The sequence below is a fragment of the Capra hircus genome, chromosome 3 (genome assembly GCF_001704415.2).
Source record: "Capra hircus breed San Clemente chromosome 3, ASM170441v1, whole genome shotgun sequence".
NCBI classification, from domain to species: Eukaryota; Metazoa; Chordata; class Mammalia; order Artiodactyla; family Bovidae; genus Capra; species Capra hircus.
Genome location: NC_030810.1, coordinates 20,123,655 through 20,138,711, shown reverse-complemented (window position 1 = coordinate 20,138,711; position 15,057 = coordinate 20,123,655). Strand labels below are relative to the sequence as shown.

Here is a 15,057-nt window from a genome sequence, read left to right as displayed (position 1 = left end):
ACACACACAGACACACACACACACAGAGCCACCCCAATTGAGGTTTCCCTGGTAGCTCAGTGGTAACGAATCCACCTGCCAATGCAGGAGACACGGGTTTGAACCCCGGGTTGGAAAGGTTGCCTGGAGAAGGAAATGGCAACCCACTCCAGTATTCTTGCCTGAAGAATCCCATAGACAGACGAGTCTGGTGGCCTGCAGTCCATGGGGTCACAAAGAGTCAGACACAACTGAGTGACTAAACAAGAGCAGCTATGTTTCCTGTCATTCTCACTTACATGTTAATATGCTTACTTGAATGGGATAAAAATGGGTAGAGTAATAACTAGTGGCCGTAAGACTGTGTATAACCTGTAATCTGCCTTTTCAGTCTACAGTTTGCAATCTACTAGTGTCTGTTGATAGTTATATAATAATTGCATGCTTTTCTTTCCTGATTAGCTTTTAATGAATTTTGACGAAAATCTAGGTTTGTCCATATGAAAAGTCTTGCTTGTCAGAAGGTGTGTATTGCGGGTGGATGGTAGGAGGAGCTGAATAGCTATTCTTGGAATAAAGAAATAAATAATGAATAAGGCAGTTCTGGACATGACTGAGCGACTGAACTGAACTGAACTCCTCTTAAGCATATAGGAAGTTGTTGCATATGCAAATGTAGATTCTGTGTCTTTGGGAGGAGGTAAGTTCTAGATCTTCCTAGTTGCCTCCTTGAACCAGAACTGCCCTTAGATATATTGGAGATAAGTGGACAGACTAAGAGCATACAATATGCAAGTGCTGAGACTTCCCTGGTGGTCCAGTGACTAAGACTCTGCTCTTCCAATGCAGGGGGTCCAGGTTTGATCCCTGGTAAGGGAATTAGATCCAGTATGCTGCAACTAAAGATCCTGTGTGCTGCAACAAAAATGGATCTCCTGAGTGCCACAACTAAGACTGGCACAGCCAAATAAACATTTTGAAAAAATTTGCAAGTGCTGTAACAGAGATAAATAAGAACAGAGTATTAAGAAAACAGAGTGGAGCCATCTAACTTTTCTTGAAGTGAGATTTTTCTCAGGGAAAGTGATGTTTCTTATAACTTGAATAATTGAAAGGAATTTGGAAGGGAGATTAGGATAGGGCTTAGGGGGTTGAGGATTACATCAGGGCAAGGAGAATAGAATGTGTCAAGGAAAGGAAAAGTGGAGAGGGTGATGCATTTAGAAATAATTACAAGTATTAGTATATAATAACTAAAGGTAAGGGGAGAAGAGGGCTTCCTAGGTAGCACAGTGGTAAAGAATCTGCCTACCATGCAGGAGACTCAGGTTTGATCCTTGGGTCAGGAGGATCCCCTAGGGGAGGAAATGGAAACCCATTCCAGTATTCTTGCTGGGAAAATTCCATGGACAGAAGAACTTGGTGGGCTGCGGCCCATGAGGTCACAAAGAATCAGACATGATTGAGCACACACTGAGCACTGAAGGGGAGAGGATGGTGGGAATATACAGGGAGAAGTCGATAGATTTAGTTTTGCTAAAAGGAGTTTGGACTTTATTCTCCAGGTAGTGGTGAGCCACTGAAGAATTTTAAGCTGGAGAGCAGCAAGATAACTTTGCAATTGGGAAACAAGGATTGCTGGGAGATCTGAAAAACTGATGTCTCATGTTGATATGTAAAAGCCTTCTCAGCAGCTAGCATGGTGATTTATATATGGAAGATGATAGTATGACAAAATGCGGTCCACTGGAGAAGGGAATGGCAAACCACTTCAGTATTCTTGCCTTGAGAACCCCGTGAACAGTATGAAAAGGCAAAATGATAGGACATTGAAAGAGGAACTCCTTAGGTCAGTAGGTGCCCAGTATGGTACTGGAGACCCGTGGAGAAATAACTCCAGAAAGAATGAAGAGATAGAGCCAAAGCAAAAACAACATCCAGTTGTGGATGTGACTGGTGATAGAAGCAAAGTCCGATGCTATAGAGAGCAATATTGCATAAGAACCTGGAATGTTAGGTCCATGAATCAAGGCAAATTGGAAGTGGTCAAACAGGATATGGCAAGAGTGAACATTGACATTCTAGGACTCAGCGAACTAAAATGGACTGGAATGGGTGAATTTAACTCAGATGACCATCATATCTACTACTGTGGGCAAGAATCCCTTAAAAGAAATGGAGTAGCCATCATAGTCAACAAAAGAGTCCAAAATGCAGTACTTGGATGCAGTCTCGAAAACGACAGAATGATCTCTGTTCGTTTCCAAGGCAAACCATTCAGTATCACAGTAATTCAAGTCTATGCCCTGACCAATAATGTTGAAGAAGCTGAAGTTGAACAGTTCTGTGAAGACCTACAAGACCTTCTAGAACTAACACCCAAAAGAGATGTCTTTTTCATCATAGGGGACTGGAATGCAAAAGTAGGAAGTCAAGAAACACCTGGAGTAACAGGCAAGTTTGGCCTTGGAGTACAGAATGAAGCAGAGCAGAGTTCTGCCAAGAGAACTCACTGGTCATAGCACACACCCTCTTCCAACAACACAAGAGAAGACTCTACACATGGATATCACCAGATGGTCAATGCCAGAAGCAGATTGATTATATTGTTTGCAGCCCAAAGATGGAGAAGATGTATACAGTCAGCAGAAACAAGACCAGGAGTTGACTGTAGCTCAGATCATGAATTCCTTATTGCCAAATTCAGACTTAAATTGAAGAAAGTAGGGAAGACCATTAGATCATTCAGCTATGACCAAAATCAAATCCCTTGTGACTATACAGTGGAAATGAGAAATAGATTCAAGGGAGTAGAGCTGATAGACAGAGTGTCTGAGAACTATGAACAGAGCTTCATGACATTGTACAGGAGATAGGAATCAAGACCACCCCAAGAAAAAGAAATGCAAAAAAGCGAAATGTCTGTCTGAGGAGGCCTTACAAATAGCTGTGAAAAGAAGAGAAGAGAAAAGCAAAGGAGAAAGGGAAAGATATACACATCTGAATGCAGAGTTCCAAAGAATAGCAAGGAGAGATGAGAAAGCCTTCCTCAGTGATCAATGCAAAGAAAGAGAGGAAAACAACAGAATGGGAAAGACTAGAGATCTCTTCAAGAAAATTAGAGATACCAAGGGAACATTTCATGCAAAGATGGGCTCAATAAAGGACAGAAATGGTATGGACCTAACAGAAGCAGAAGATATTAAGAAGAGGTGGCAAGAATACACAGAAGAACTGTACAAAAAAGCTTCATGACTCATAATCATGATGGTATGATCACTCACCTAGAGCCAGATATCCTGGAATGTGAAGTCAAGTGGGCCTTAGAAAGCATCACTACGAACAAAGCTAGTGAAGGTGATGGAATTCCAGTTGAGCTAATTCAAATCCTGAAAGATAATGCTGTGAAAGTGCTGTACTCAATATGTCAGCAAATTTGGAAAACTCAGCAGTGGCCACAGGACTGGAAAATGTCAGTTTTCATTCCGATCCCAAAGAAAGGCAATGCCAAAGAATGCTCAAACTACCCCACAGTTGCACTCATCTCACATGCTAGTAAAGTAATGCTCAAAATTCTCCAGGCCAGGCCTCAACAGTATGTGAACAGTGAACTTCCAGATGGTTTTAGAAAAGGCAGAGGAACCAGAGATCAAATTGCCAATATCTGTTGGATCATAGAAAAGGCAAGAGTTCCAGGAAAACATCTATTTCTGCTTTATTGACTATGCCAAAGCCTTTGACTGTGTGGATAAATTGTGGAAAATTCTGAAAGAGATGGGAATACCAGACCACCTGATTTGCCTTTTGAGAAATCTGTATGCAAGTCAGCAAGCAACAGTTAGAACTGGACATGGAACGACAGACCGGTTCCAAATAGGGAAAGGAGTACTTCAAGGCTGTATATTGTCACCCTGTTTATTTAACTTATATGCAGAAGACATCATGAGAAATGCTGGGCTGGAGGAAGCACAAGCTGGAATCAAGATTGCCCGGAGAAATATCAATAACCTCAGATATGGAGATGACACCACCCTTATGGCGGAAAGTGAAGATGAACTAAAAAAAGAGCCTCCTGATGAAAGTGAAAGAGGAAAGTGAAAAAGTTGGCTTAAAGCTCAACATTCAGAAAACTAAGATCATGGCATTCAGTCCCATCACTTCATGGCAAATAGATGGGGAAACAGTGGCTGACTTTATATTGGGGGTTCCAAAATCGCTGTAGATGGTGATTACAGCCATGAAATTAAAAGACGCTTACTCCTTGGAAGAAAAGTTATGACCAACCTAGACGCCATGTTAAAAAGCGGAGACATTATTTTGCCAACAAAGGTTCATCTAGTGAAAGCTATGGTTTTTCCAGTAGTCATATATGAATGTGAGAGTTGGACTAAAAAGAAAGCTGAGTGCCAAAAAATTGATGCTTTTGAAGTGTGGTTTTGGAGAAGACTCTTGAGAGTCCCGTGGACTGCAAGGAGATCCAACCAGTCCATCCTCAAGGAAATCAGTCCTGAATCATTGGAAGGACTGTTGAAAGTGAAACTCCAATACTTTGGCCACCTGATGAGAAGAGCTGACTCATTTGAAAAGACCCGATCCTGGGAAAGATTGAAGGCGGGAGGAGAAGGGGACGACAGAGGATGAGGTGGTTGGATGGCATCACCGACTTAATGGACATGATTTTGAGTAAGCTCTGGGACTTGGTGATGGAGGCCTGGTGTGCTCAGTCCGTGTGGTCTCAAAAGAGTTGGACATGACTAAGCGACTGAACTGGGCTGATAGTATTTGCTATTTGAATGTGACTGAAAAGACTAATGAAATATTATCAGTTACTTACAGCTGCATGCACATACTTGGCCAACTCTTAGTTCTTAGCTTAGTTTGTAGTTTTTGTTTGTGGATCTTTTGGGTTTCTTTTTTTTATTTTTTAAAAAAAATCATTATTTTTAAAAATCATTTAATTATTTTTTACTCTGCTAGGTCTTCAGTGCTGGTCAGGCTTTTCACTAGTGGCAGTGAGCAGGGGCTACTCTTTGTTTTGGTTCTCGGGTTTCTCATTGTGGTAATGGTATCTATGGTTTTTTGTTTTTTTGTTTCAGCTTATTACTGAAATATTCTTAGGACTTAAGACATATAGGGTACTTGGGAAAAAAAAAAAGACATATATGGTACTTGGACTTCTGAGCATGTTGAAAGAAGCCTCTGTTTTGTAGAGCTTTCATCTTCTGATACACATAATATATCCCTCATGTAGATCATGTGTACGTTATACACACCAGTGATTTGTTGTTGTTTTGGTCAGTGCATTCTGTAAAAGGCCCAGAAAGATACTAGTTAAGCTTGCAATAATAACAGCTTCTGGGAATGAGCACAGAAGATTGGGATTAATGTATCTGATAGTCAAAAGGGACTTTACTTATGCATATTGTTTAAATGTGTTACAAAGAAAATATATGCATGTATTACTTATTTAGCTAAAAATGAATATAAATTCAAGTTGAAAAGCTATGTTTTCTATTAGAAAATTAAGGCAAGTACATTATGGAAGAAAGTAGAAAATGAAGAAACAAAAGCAAGAAAAAAATCATTGGTCTACTGTCAGTGACAAGCATCATTAATATTTTATAAACCTACTTCTTTTTGTTTTGACATAAACTTAGGCATATGCCATATGCAGAATTTTTCTCCCTACAATTAAAAGCTAATCTTTATTTCCTAATTTCCTAAATTCATGTAAGGAAATAAAATTCAGTTTTTACTTGTTTATTCCAACATTTGAAAACTTTTTCAATCTATAGAAAATTGAAAGAATAATGCAATAAACTCCTGTAAGTCCCTTCATCTAGATTCATCAGTTAATATTTTGCTACATTGCTTTATGTATCTGTATTTTACTTAGATACTTTAGTATGTATCTTCTAAGAATACATTCTTTTACAAAGTCATAATATCATTATTTATACATTAGACAATTAACCTTAATTCAGTAAAGTAATTTAATGTACAGTCTCTATTAAAATTTTCTGTTTGCCTCCAAAAAGTTATAACTTTTAGACCCTGAATTCAGTTAAGATTTTATCTGTTTCATTTCAGTGGTTATGAATGTTAATCTCTTTTAATCTAGAATATTCTAGGACTTCCCTGGCAGTCCAGTGCTTAAGACTCTGTGCTTCCACTGCAGGGGGTATGGGTTCAATCCCTGGTCAGGGAACTAAGATCCCCCATGCCATGAGGTATGGCCAAAATTTTTTTTAATCTAAAATGTTCCCCCACATTTTGTTTGTTTGAAGAGTACTGTACAGTTGTCTTTTAGATATTCTGAATATGTCTAATTTTTTTCTTATGATTCAGTTCAGTTCAGTCGCTCAGTCATGTCCGACTCTTTGAGACCCCATGGACTGCAGCACGCCAGGCCTCCCTGTCCATCACCAACTCCCCGAATTTGCTCAGACTCATGTCCATTGAGTTGGTGATGCTGTCCAACCATCTCATCCTGTCGTCCCCTTCTCCTCCTGCCTTCAGTCTTTCTCAGCATCAGGGTCTTTTCTGATGAGTCAGTTTCTTATGATTAGATTTGAGTTAAACATTTGGCAAGTGTATTTCATTGCTTCAGAAGATTGATAATGTTGCATGTCTCACTTTTGCTAATAACTGAATTTATAAACCCTTGATTAAGGTGCTAGCTGCCAGACCTCTCCATTGTAAAGGTTACCTTTTCCCCTTTGTGATAAATAAATCATCTTGGAGGTCAATACAGATTTGAATATTGCTCTTTTCACTTAAAATTACAGGTATACATTTTCTATATCATCTTAAAATCACCTGATATGCTAAACTATTATGAACATATAGTTTCTTATCTTTATTAAAAACAATACCTATTTATCTGAATACTATGTGCCAAGTACTATGTTAAGTACTTTATACACATTTTTTTGTTTCTTTAACATAACAACATCAGTTTATCCTCCAAATAAGATAGAGACTATCATTCTCTTTATTTTACAACAGAAAGCTTCAAAGAGGGATAGTAATTTTCTTACCTTGGTGATTCTCTTCTCTTCCCTCTCTATCTCTTCTTTCTTTTCTTCCTTCCTTTATTTATACTTGTGGTAAAGTATATATAAAATTTACCATCTTAACCATTTTTAAGTGTACAGTTCAGTTCCTGTTTTTGTGTCACCATTCTCCAGAACTGTTTTCATCTTGCAAGGCTAAAACTTTGTACCCATTAAACAATTCTGAATTCCTCCCCTCCCTGCAACCCCTAGCAACCACCATTCTACATTCTTTCTGTTTGAATTAAACTATCCGAGGAACCTCATGTAAGTGGAATCATAAGTATTTGCATTTTCCTAACTGGCTTACTTCACTTAGCATAATATCTCAAGGTTCATCCATGTGATAGCATATGTCAAGATTTCCTTCCTTTTTAAGGCTGAATAACATTCCCTCATGTGCCACATTTTGTTTATCTGTTCATCTATTGATGGACTCTTGGGTTGCTTCTGCCCTTTGGTTATTATAAGTAATGCTGTTTTGAACATGAGTGTACAAATATTTTTTTGAGACCCTTTTTCAGTCCTTTTGGGTTTGTACCTAGAAGTAGAATTGCTGGATCATATGGCAATTCTGTTTTTAAGTTTTTTAAAAAAGATATTTAAAGATATCAGTCTCTTGGAAATCCTCTTAGTAGTAGTAACAATGATCTATGTATAGAGGACAAACTTAAGCAGAAATTGACCTTCCCTTTATTCTGAAAATCTAAGTAGGTTTGAGGGCTAACAAATTTTTGTGGTTTTGACAATGTGGAATGAAGATCCTTCTGGATTTAGACAGGTTCCCTATGTTTAGTGGATCTCTATGGTTTTTTTTTTTTTTCCTCACCTTGCTCTGGGCATGTGGGATCTTAGTTCACTGACCAGGGATTGAACCCACGTCCTCTGAATTGGAAATGTGGACTGGACTGGACTGCCAGGGAAGTCCTGTGGACCTCTGTATTGGATGATACCTTTTTCTTTATCGCCTGTAGTCAGTTTTGTGCTTCAAAAATCTGTCCAAGTCTATTAATTCTTGGAAGTTTCACTGAAGTCCCATGAAGTTTTCCCCTAATTGCATCAACATTCATATATGTTTCTTCATTTTCTACTTTCTTCCATAATGTACTTGCCTTAATTTTCTAATAGAAAACATAGCTTTTCAACTTGAATTTATATTCATTTTTAGCTAAATAAGTAATACATGCATATATTTTCTTTGTAACACATTTAAACAATATGCATAAGTAAAGTCCCTTTTGACTATCAGATTCATTAATCCCAATCTTCTGTGCTCATTCCCAGAAGCTGTTATTATTGCAAGCTTAACTAGTATCACAATATTCATATTGCTTATTGTTTGTCCTTTTCTAGATGGCTAATTCCAGAAAATTTAAGCCAAATCTTGTACTGCTTTTCTGTTTATATCCTCCCCCTGTACCTCTGCCACCAAAAAGAGAAAAAGAAAAAAGCACTACCCTGAAAGAAATTACCTGGATAAATGAATGATGCACTGGCCCTTAAAAACTATGTTAGAAGTATCATTTAACTAACCGTTCTTGCTGTTGTTTTCATTTTCATTGCGCTCTTACGATGTGCCAGGCCTTTTATTTAGGTACTGCAAAATAAAAATTAATACAGTATAGATCCTGGTCCAAAATGCTTTGTAGCCTAGTGAGGATATATTTATGCACAGAACTATGTCTTGAGTGGTATTCTGTTGTTCTGAGGCAATATGAAGAAGGAAACCACAAACAGTTCCTAGAGACAGACAAGGAAGATGTCAGACAGGAAGGGGATATTTGAGTATGGCCTTCAAAGATAGGTAGAATTTGAGGGGCTAGAAGAAAGAGGAAAATATTTTATGCACATGAAAGATATACAGTGTTATGAACATGTTCATATCCTTGTCCAGTTGTTTAGAAAGTAGAGTTTTTTTTATGATTAATTTGAAACAACTTTTTTATCCCTAAATTTCACACATCGTTTTATCAAAGTTTCTTAAAAGCAGACATTAAAAAAAAAAGACCTCGAGTGATAGTTTTCAGATGATGAAAAAAAAAAAAAAGAGGAATGACTTTCAGAATGGAGAGCCCTTATGAAAAAACAGATGTCTTCTGTAAATAAAGCTGGAAAAATACTGTCAGTGTGTTCTTTGTATATAAATGTCTCTTTTAACTTATCCACCCAGGATCTGAAAAGGAAAGCCACTTCTTTTTCATCAGTCACGAGGTACATGACAACAGAATCATTGATGCACTAGGAAGAGAGCTGGGTTCCAAATCTCACTCAGGGATCTAGAAGAGGGGAGAGATAGCCGGTGTTGTGCTCAGTTCTTCTGATCAGGGTTCCTGTGGCTCTGAGTGTTTTAATTCTTCCTTCCCCTTCTTCTGTCTAGACACTCTGAAACATTGTTTCTTTGAGTTTTAAGATAAGCTGTGTTGTCTGTCCTATATTAATAGCTATACTAAACTTCTGAGGCTGTTGTCCTGTCAAAGAATTTCTGGAGATTGAAGAGTTAAGTAGATTTTTGTGTTTTCTATTGGAATTTCCACTTGGTGAAGTAGAAATAATATCCTGAAATGATACTCTGAAAGTCCATAAAATGATGACAGTTGTGTATGGCATGTCCCTGTTGTATATGATCTGAAATGAATTTTTTTTTAACTAGTAAATAATGAGGTCTTTGGTACTTTGTAACTTTTCTACAGCCTCATTCATAATTGCTCAGTAGGAAACATATCTAAGTGAATAATTGAGCTTCTTTTGGTTAAGACAAAATATTTTCTGTCATTTTGTTAGTCTCTCATTTTGATTCTTTCTCATTTTGATACTACTGAGACTACTTTTAGAGACTGAAAACATAGTTAATTTTCTTGCAGGTGAAGTGTTGAGTTTTTTAAACCTGTGGAGTATGCATTGAAATTATAAAATAATATTTTTACATGTAAAATAGATTGAGTTCTACAGTGGATCAATGTTTTAGAAGCAGACTTTGCTCTGTGTATATGGGTAATGGTGTAAGTGGTGTGGCTCAGGTTTTTTGTATCTGATTTGATTGTAAATGATTATAAGGAACTTTGGGTTGCGTTATTCAATATTAGGTCCAGAAGATCCACTGCCTTCCCTCTATATTTAATATGCAATAATATTTTCTGTATAGATATACATTTTATGGTGCTTGGGAGAGATTTTGAGGATGTGGGTTTAGTGTTCTATAAAGACAGTTTTATAGTTCATTAAATGTTACATAAGCCTTGTGAATGAATCTTTTCTCTGCACAATTAAAACTCCACGAAAGAGACTTTCTGGTTAGTGTCCTAAGGCTCAGAAGCATTGGCCGTGAGGAACCAGCCTAATACATTTTCTCCATTTTTCTCTAAGGTATTTTTTTTAAGACATGATGATTTTTTCCTTTTTTTTTTTTTAAAGTAAACTTTTTATTTTGTATTGGAGTATAGCCAATTAACAATGTTGTGATAGTTTCAGGTGGACAGCAAAGTAAGAAGTCATGATTTCTTGAGGTATAATCATATTTTCTAGCCAGCTTAATATGAAACAGTTTTGGTCTTCAAAGGAATAAATCCATCTTTGTTAATGGATGTGAAACCCTTATGTAATCAGAGTTTATAGAAAAACATCCTTTACCATGTCTGTTTTATCTGAATTGACAGTAAAACATCTCAGCATGCTCTACATGTGGAGACTTTGACCTCATATATAGCTGCTGTCCTTGAGTCTCTTGTTCTATTTTATTTTCTAGGTGCGCCACCGAGCTTCCGGCCAGGTGATGGCTCTTAAGATGAACACGTTGAGCAGTAACCGGGCAAACATGCTGAAAGAAGTGCAGCTCATGAATAGACTCTCCCATCCCAACATCCTTAGGTAATGGCTTTTCCTTCCTTCCAGAGATCAGTGAGAAAGCTGAAACATTATTGGAGACTTGTTAGAATAGTAGTAATAGCTGAAAAGAGGGATTCCAGGTTTCATGCTGAAGCTGTCTTGCTGGAATTTAGCTGTGCTATAGGTCTTTTTCTACCTATTGAAACAATTTTCTGGTAATTAACTGCATTTAATAAGGCAACTTTGGGGACTTCCCTTGATAAAGCCAGAAAGCTTTCTTGGAGGAGGTTGACTCAAATTGGAACGTGAAGTTTAATAGGATTTTAGAAGATAGGGAAGGAACTCAGAAAGGAACAAAATTGTTGTTGTTGTTCAGTCGCTAAATTGTGTCTGACTCTTTGTGACCCCGTGGACTGCAGCACACCAGGCTTCCCTGTCCTTCACTATCTCCTGGAGTTTGCTCAAACTCATGTCCATTGAGTTGGTGATGCCATCCTATCATCTCATCCTCTGTCTTCCCCTTTTCCTTCTGCCTTCAATCTTTCCCAGCATCAGGGTCTTTTCCAGTGAGTTGGCTCTTTGCATCAGGTGGCCAGAGTATTGGAGCTTCACCTTCAGCGTGAGTCCTTCCATGAATATTCAGGGTTGATTTCCTTTAAGTCACTGGTTTGAGTTCCTGGCTGTCCAAGGGACTCTCAGGAGTCTTCTAGAAACTCAGAAAGGAACAAAATAATAACAAATAAAGCATAAAGGTAAAAGTACAAAGCTTTTTAAGGAGTCAGTGAATTAAAAGCCCATTTGGCTCTGGAGTATGCAGACGAGGAGAAAACTAATGCTCCTACTGAAACCCTTAAGAAAAAATGAAGGAATTTTGAGGACTTCACTGGTGGACAGTGGCCAAGACTCCTTGCTCCCTATGCAGGGGGCCTGGGCTTGATCTCTAGTTAGGGAATTAGATCCTGCATGCCACAACTAAAGATTCTATATTCCACAAGTAAAAGATCCCACATGCCACAACAAAGATGGAAGATTGTGTGTGCTGCCACTATGACTGGCACAGTCAAAATAAATAAAATTAGAAAACAAATATATGTTTGAAATGGGAAGGAATTTTGCAGAGCTGAATATCAAGTGCCTGTGAAAGAAATTTGCCCAAAAGATCCTTCAAAAGGTAAGGAATGAAGCTTATCTGTAAAGAAGCTAAGTGCTCTCACAAAGAGTATAGGCAGATGTACAGAACTGAGATTCTGATGGCTTGGATGGCAAGAAAAGCTGGTAGCTTCTGTGCACCTGCAGAGCCCAAACTGGCATTTGTTGTCAGGATCAGAGGCATTGGTGTTGTTCAGTTCACAGATCTGAAAGACGATGCAACCTCTTCACCTTTGTCAAGTCTTCAATGGCACCTTCGTTAAGATCAGCTATGCTCCATTTAACATGCCAAGGACCATGGAACCATATATTGCATGGGGGTAACTGAACCTGCAGTCAGTAGATGAATTGATCTACAGGTGTGGTTATGACAAAATCAACAAGAAGCAAATTTCCCTGACAGATAACACATGGATTGCCTGATGTCTTGGTAAATATAACATTATCTACATGGAGGATCTGATTTATAAGACCCATACTGTTGGAAAATTCTTCAAAGAAGGAAACAACTTCCTGTGGCCATTCAAATTCTCTTCTCCATGAGGTGGAATGAAGGAAAAGACCACCCATTTTATTGAAGGTATGCTGGCCACAGGGAAGACTAGATCAACAGGTTGTTCAAAGGATAAACTAAGATATCTACTATGATTATTTTTGTGATCTGGTCAGGAAATAAATAGAGCAATTTATTGGACTGAAAAAAATTTTGTTAATAATAAAAGCAATGAGAAAACCATTTATTGAAGTCTTCCTTGTATGCTGGATGTTTTGCCTGTTTAAAGATTTAATTTTCACAATTTTTCTCCATTGAAGAAACTGAGGCCAAGAGATTATGTGTTGTCTGAGGTCTGTAACTTTGAGGAGGGCACTTTCTACCATGTTTCTCCCAGAAGAACTTTTTCTTTCATGTCTCTCCTAAAGGATTTGACAGGATAGCATTGGTAGATAAATGTGGAAAGGTAGAGCTGGGCCATTCTATGCAGAAATATTTTGCCCAAAGCCAAGAAGATTATATTTTATGTTTTATGTGTTGAATTCTGAACAGGGATTAGATGACAGAGGGTAACTAATGGCAAATTCAAAATGGTTTAATGATGGGGAGACTGGTGGCCAAGAGATCAGTTAGGGGACATCTACAGTGTTTGAGATGGTTGAGTCTTTTTTTTTTCTTTCTGCTATTTAATGTATAGTATACCGTATATAGTATATGTTGTTTAGTTGCTAAATTGTGTTCAACTCTTTGCAGCCCCATGGATTGTAGCCGATCAGGCTCCTCTGTCCATGGAATTTCCCAGGCAAGAATACTGGAGTGTGTTGCCATTTCCTCGAGATGGTTGAGTCTTGATTTGATGTTCTGCTTAGGAATTTTTAAGCTGATTATATTTTCGTCTTGTTTAAAAAATAGTGTTTTATTATTATTGATACATCATCACTGTGGATCATTGAGAAAATAGTATTCTCAAAAACAGGAAAATAAAAAATGGTCCTTAATCTCAGCATCTGGGCATCAAGCTCATATTAACATTTGGTATATATTCTGCCAATCTTCTTTATTCATCACTTCTTTTTTTATTCTCTTCACTATGAACTTGACTGGTAATTGCATGGGAAGATGAACTCTAAACAAATTTTATTTCCTGACAGCAAAGTTTTAAAGATGTAGTTGTTACATAAAGAAGTAGAATACTTTAGTGTACTGATTAAAAATAGAGGCTCTGGATTCCAGATCAAGCTGCCTGAATTCAAATCCTGGATCTTTGGAAAGTTATTTAACCTCTGACATCCTTAGTTTTCCCATCTATAATGAGGATAATGACCTTAATTCCTCATAGAGTTGTTATTGAGGATCAATTTAATCCATATAAAGCACCTTGGAATAGTACTTGGTTTTTGTTAAGTGTCCAGTAAATGTTAGCTTTTATTATTAGTTTCTTTTCCTCTGGCGAGTTCTTTAAATGGCTCACTGCATCCCATCTGTCTTTTATCATTCATTCACTCACCAAACATTTGTTGAGGGTTTACTGCTGTTTCTAATACATTCACGAGTTTTCTGCTAGAGTGATGCTGTTAAATAGAATAGAACTTTCTAAAATGATGGAAATGTTCTTTATCTGTGCTGTTCAATAGCTTCATGTGGCTGATGAGCATTGAAATGTGGCTAGTACAAAGAAGGAACTAAATTTTTTATTTGATTTTATTTAAATTGCCACTGGAAGCTTAGCAGCTACTATATTGGACAATCCTGGGCTTTCAGTCTATGTACATCTTTGCTCTTGTTGAATACCATTCCTATTCTGATGTCTCCTTGGTCTGCTTTCTCAGTCTATCTTTTTTTTTGCCTCGTTGTTCAGGAATGACACACCCTTCCCTTTTAACTTACAAAAAATCATATTCTTTGCTGTGAGCTAAGTTTTCTAGCATATAAAATGTAATGTTAATTCTATCTTGATCTTCACAATAAGCTAACAAATGAGATAATGTATATAAAGTCTATAGATCTGTTATAATCCACAGTAAGCATATAATACATGAAAATTATTATAATGATTATTAACCATGGTGGGTTTGCATTTTGATGGTGACATTTTTTGTCCATAAGCCATCTGTCTCAAATATAGTGCAGTTATAACCTGGAAGTGGATTACTTTTTAAAAGAAGTTCTAGTTGTTTTTATTTTTCATGTTTTCATGCCTTTTCTTTCATTGTATATTTTGAATACAACAGAAGGAAATTATCCTATCAAGGGGGCCTAGAACAAGCAGAGTCCTCTTGGCTTTTGTTAACCAGAGGAGTCCCATAGCAGTAGAAGCGTTTATTATACCTCCCTGGGACTGATGTTGAAGCTGAAACTCCAGTACTCTGGCCACTTGATGCGAAGAGCTGACTCATTTGAAAAGACCCTGATGCTGGGAGGGATTGGGGGCAGGAGGAGAAGGGGATAACAGAGATGGCTGGATGGCATCACTGACTCGATGGACATGAGTTTGAGTGAACTCCAGGAGTTGGTGATGGACAGGGAGGCCTGGTGTGCCGCACTCCATGGGGTCACAAA

General features: G+C 37.7%; 1 protein-coding gene across 1 annotated transcript in view; it reads left to right on the top strand.

Annotated features, from left to right (window-relative positions):
* The window catches only part of TESK2 (testis-specific kinase 2), a 138,880-nt gene that overhangs the window by 56,321 nt on the left and 67,502 nt on the right, over positions 1-15,057 (top strand). Inside the window, exon 3 of the mRNA XM_018043579.1 lies at positions 10,777-10,898. Coding sequence (XP_017899068.1) covers positions 10,777-10,898 — 122 coding nt within the window. The remainder of the gene's footprint in view (positions 1-10,776; positions 10,899-15,057) is intronic.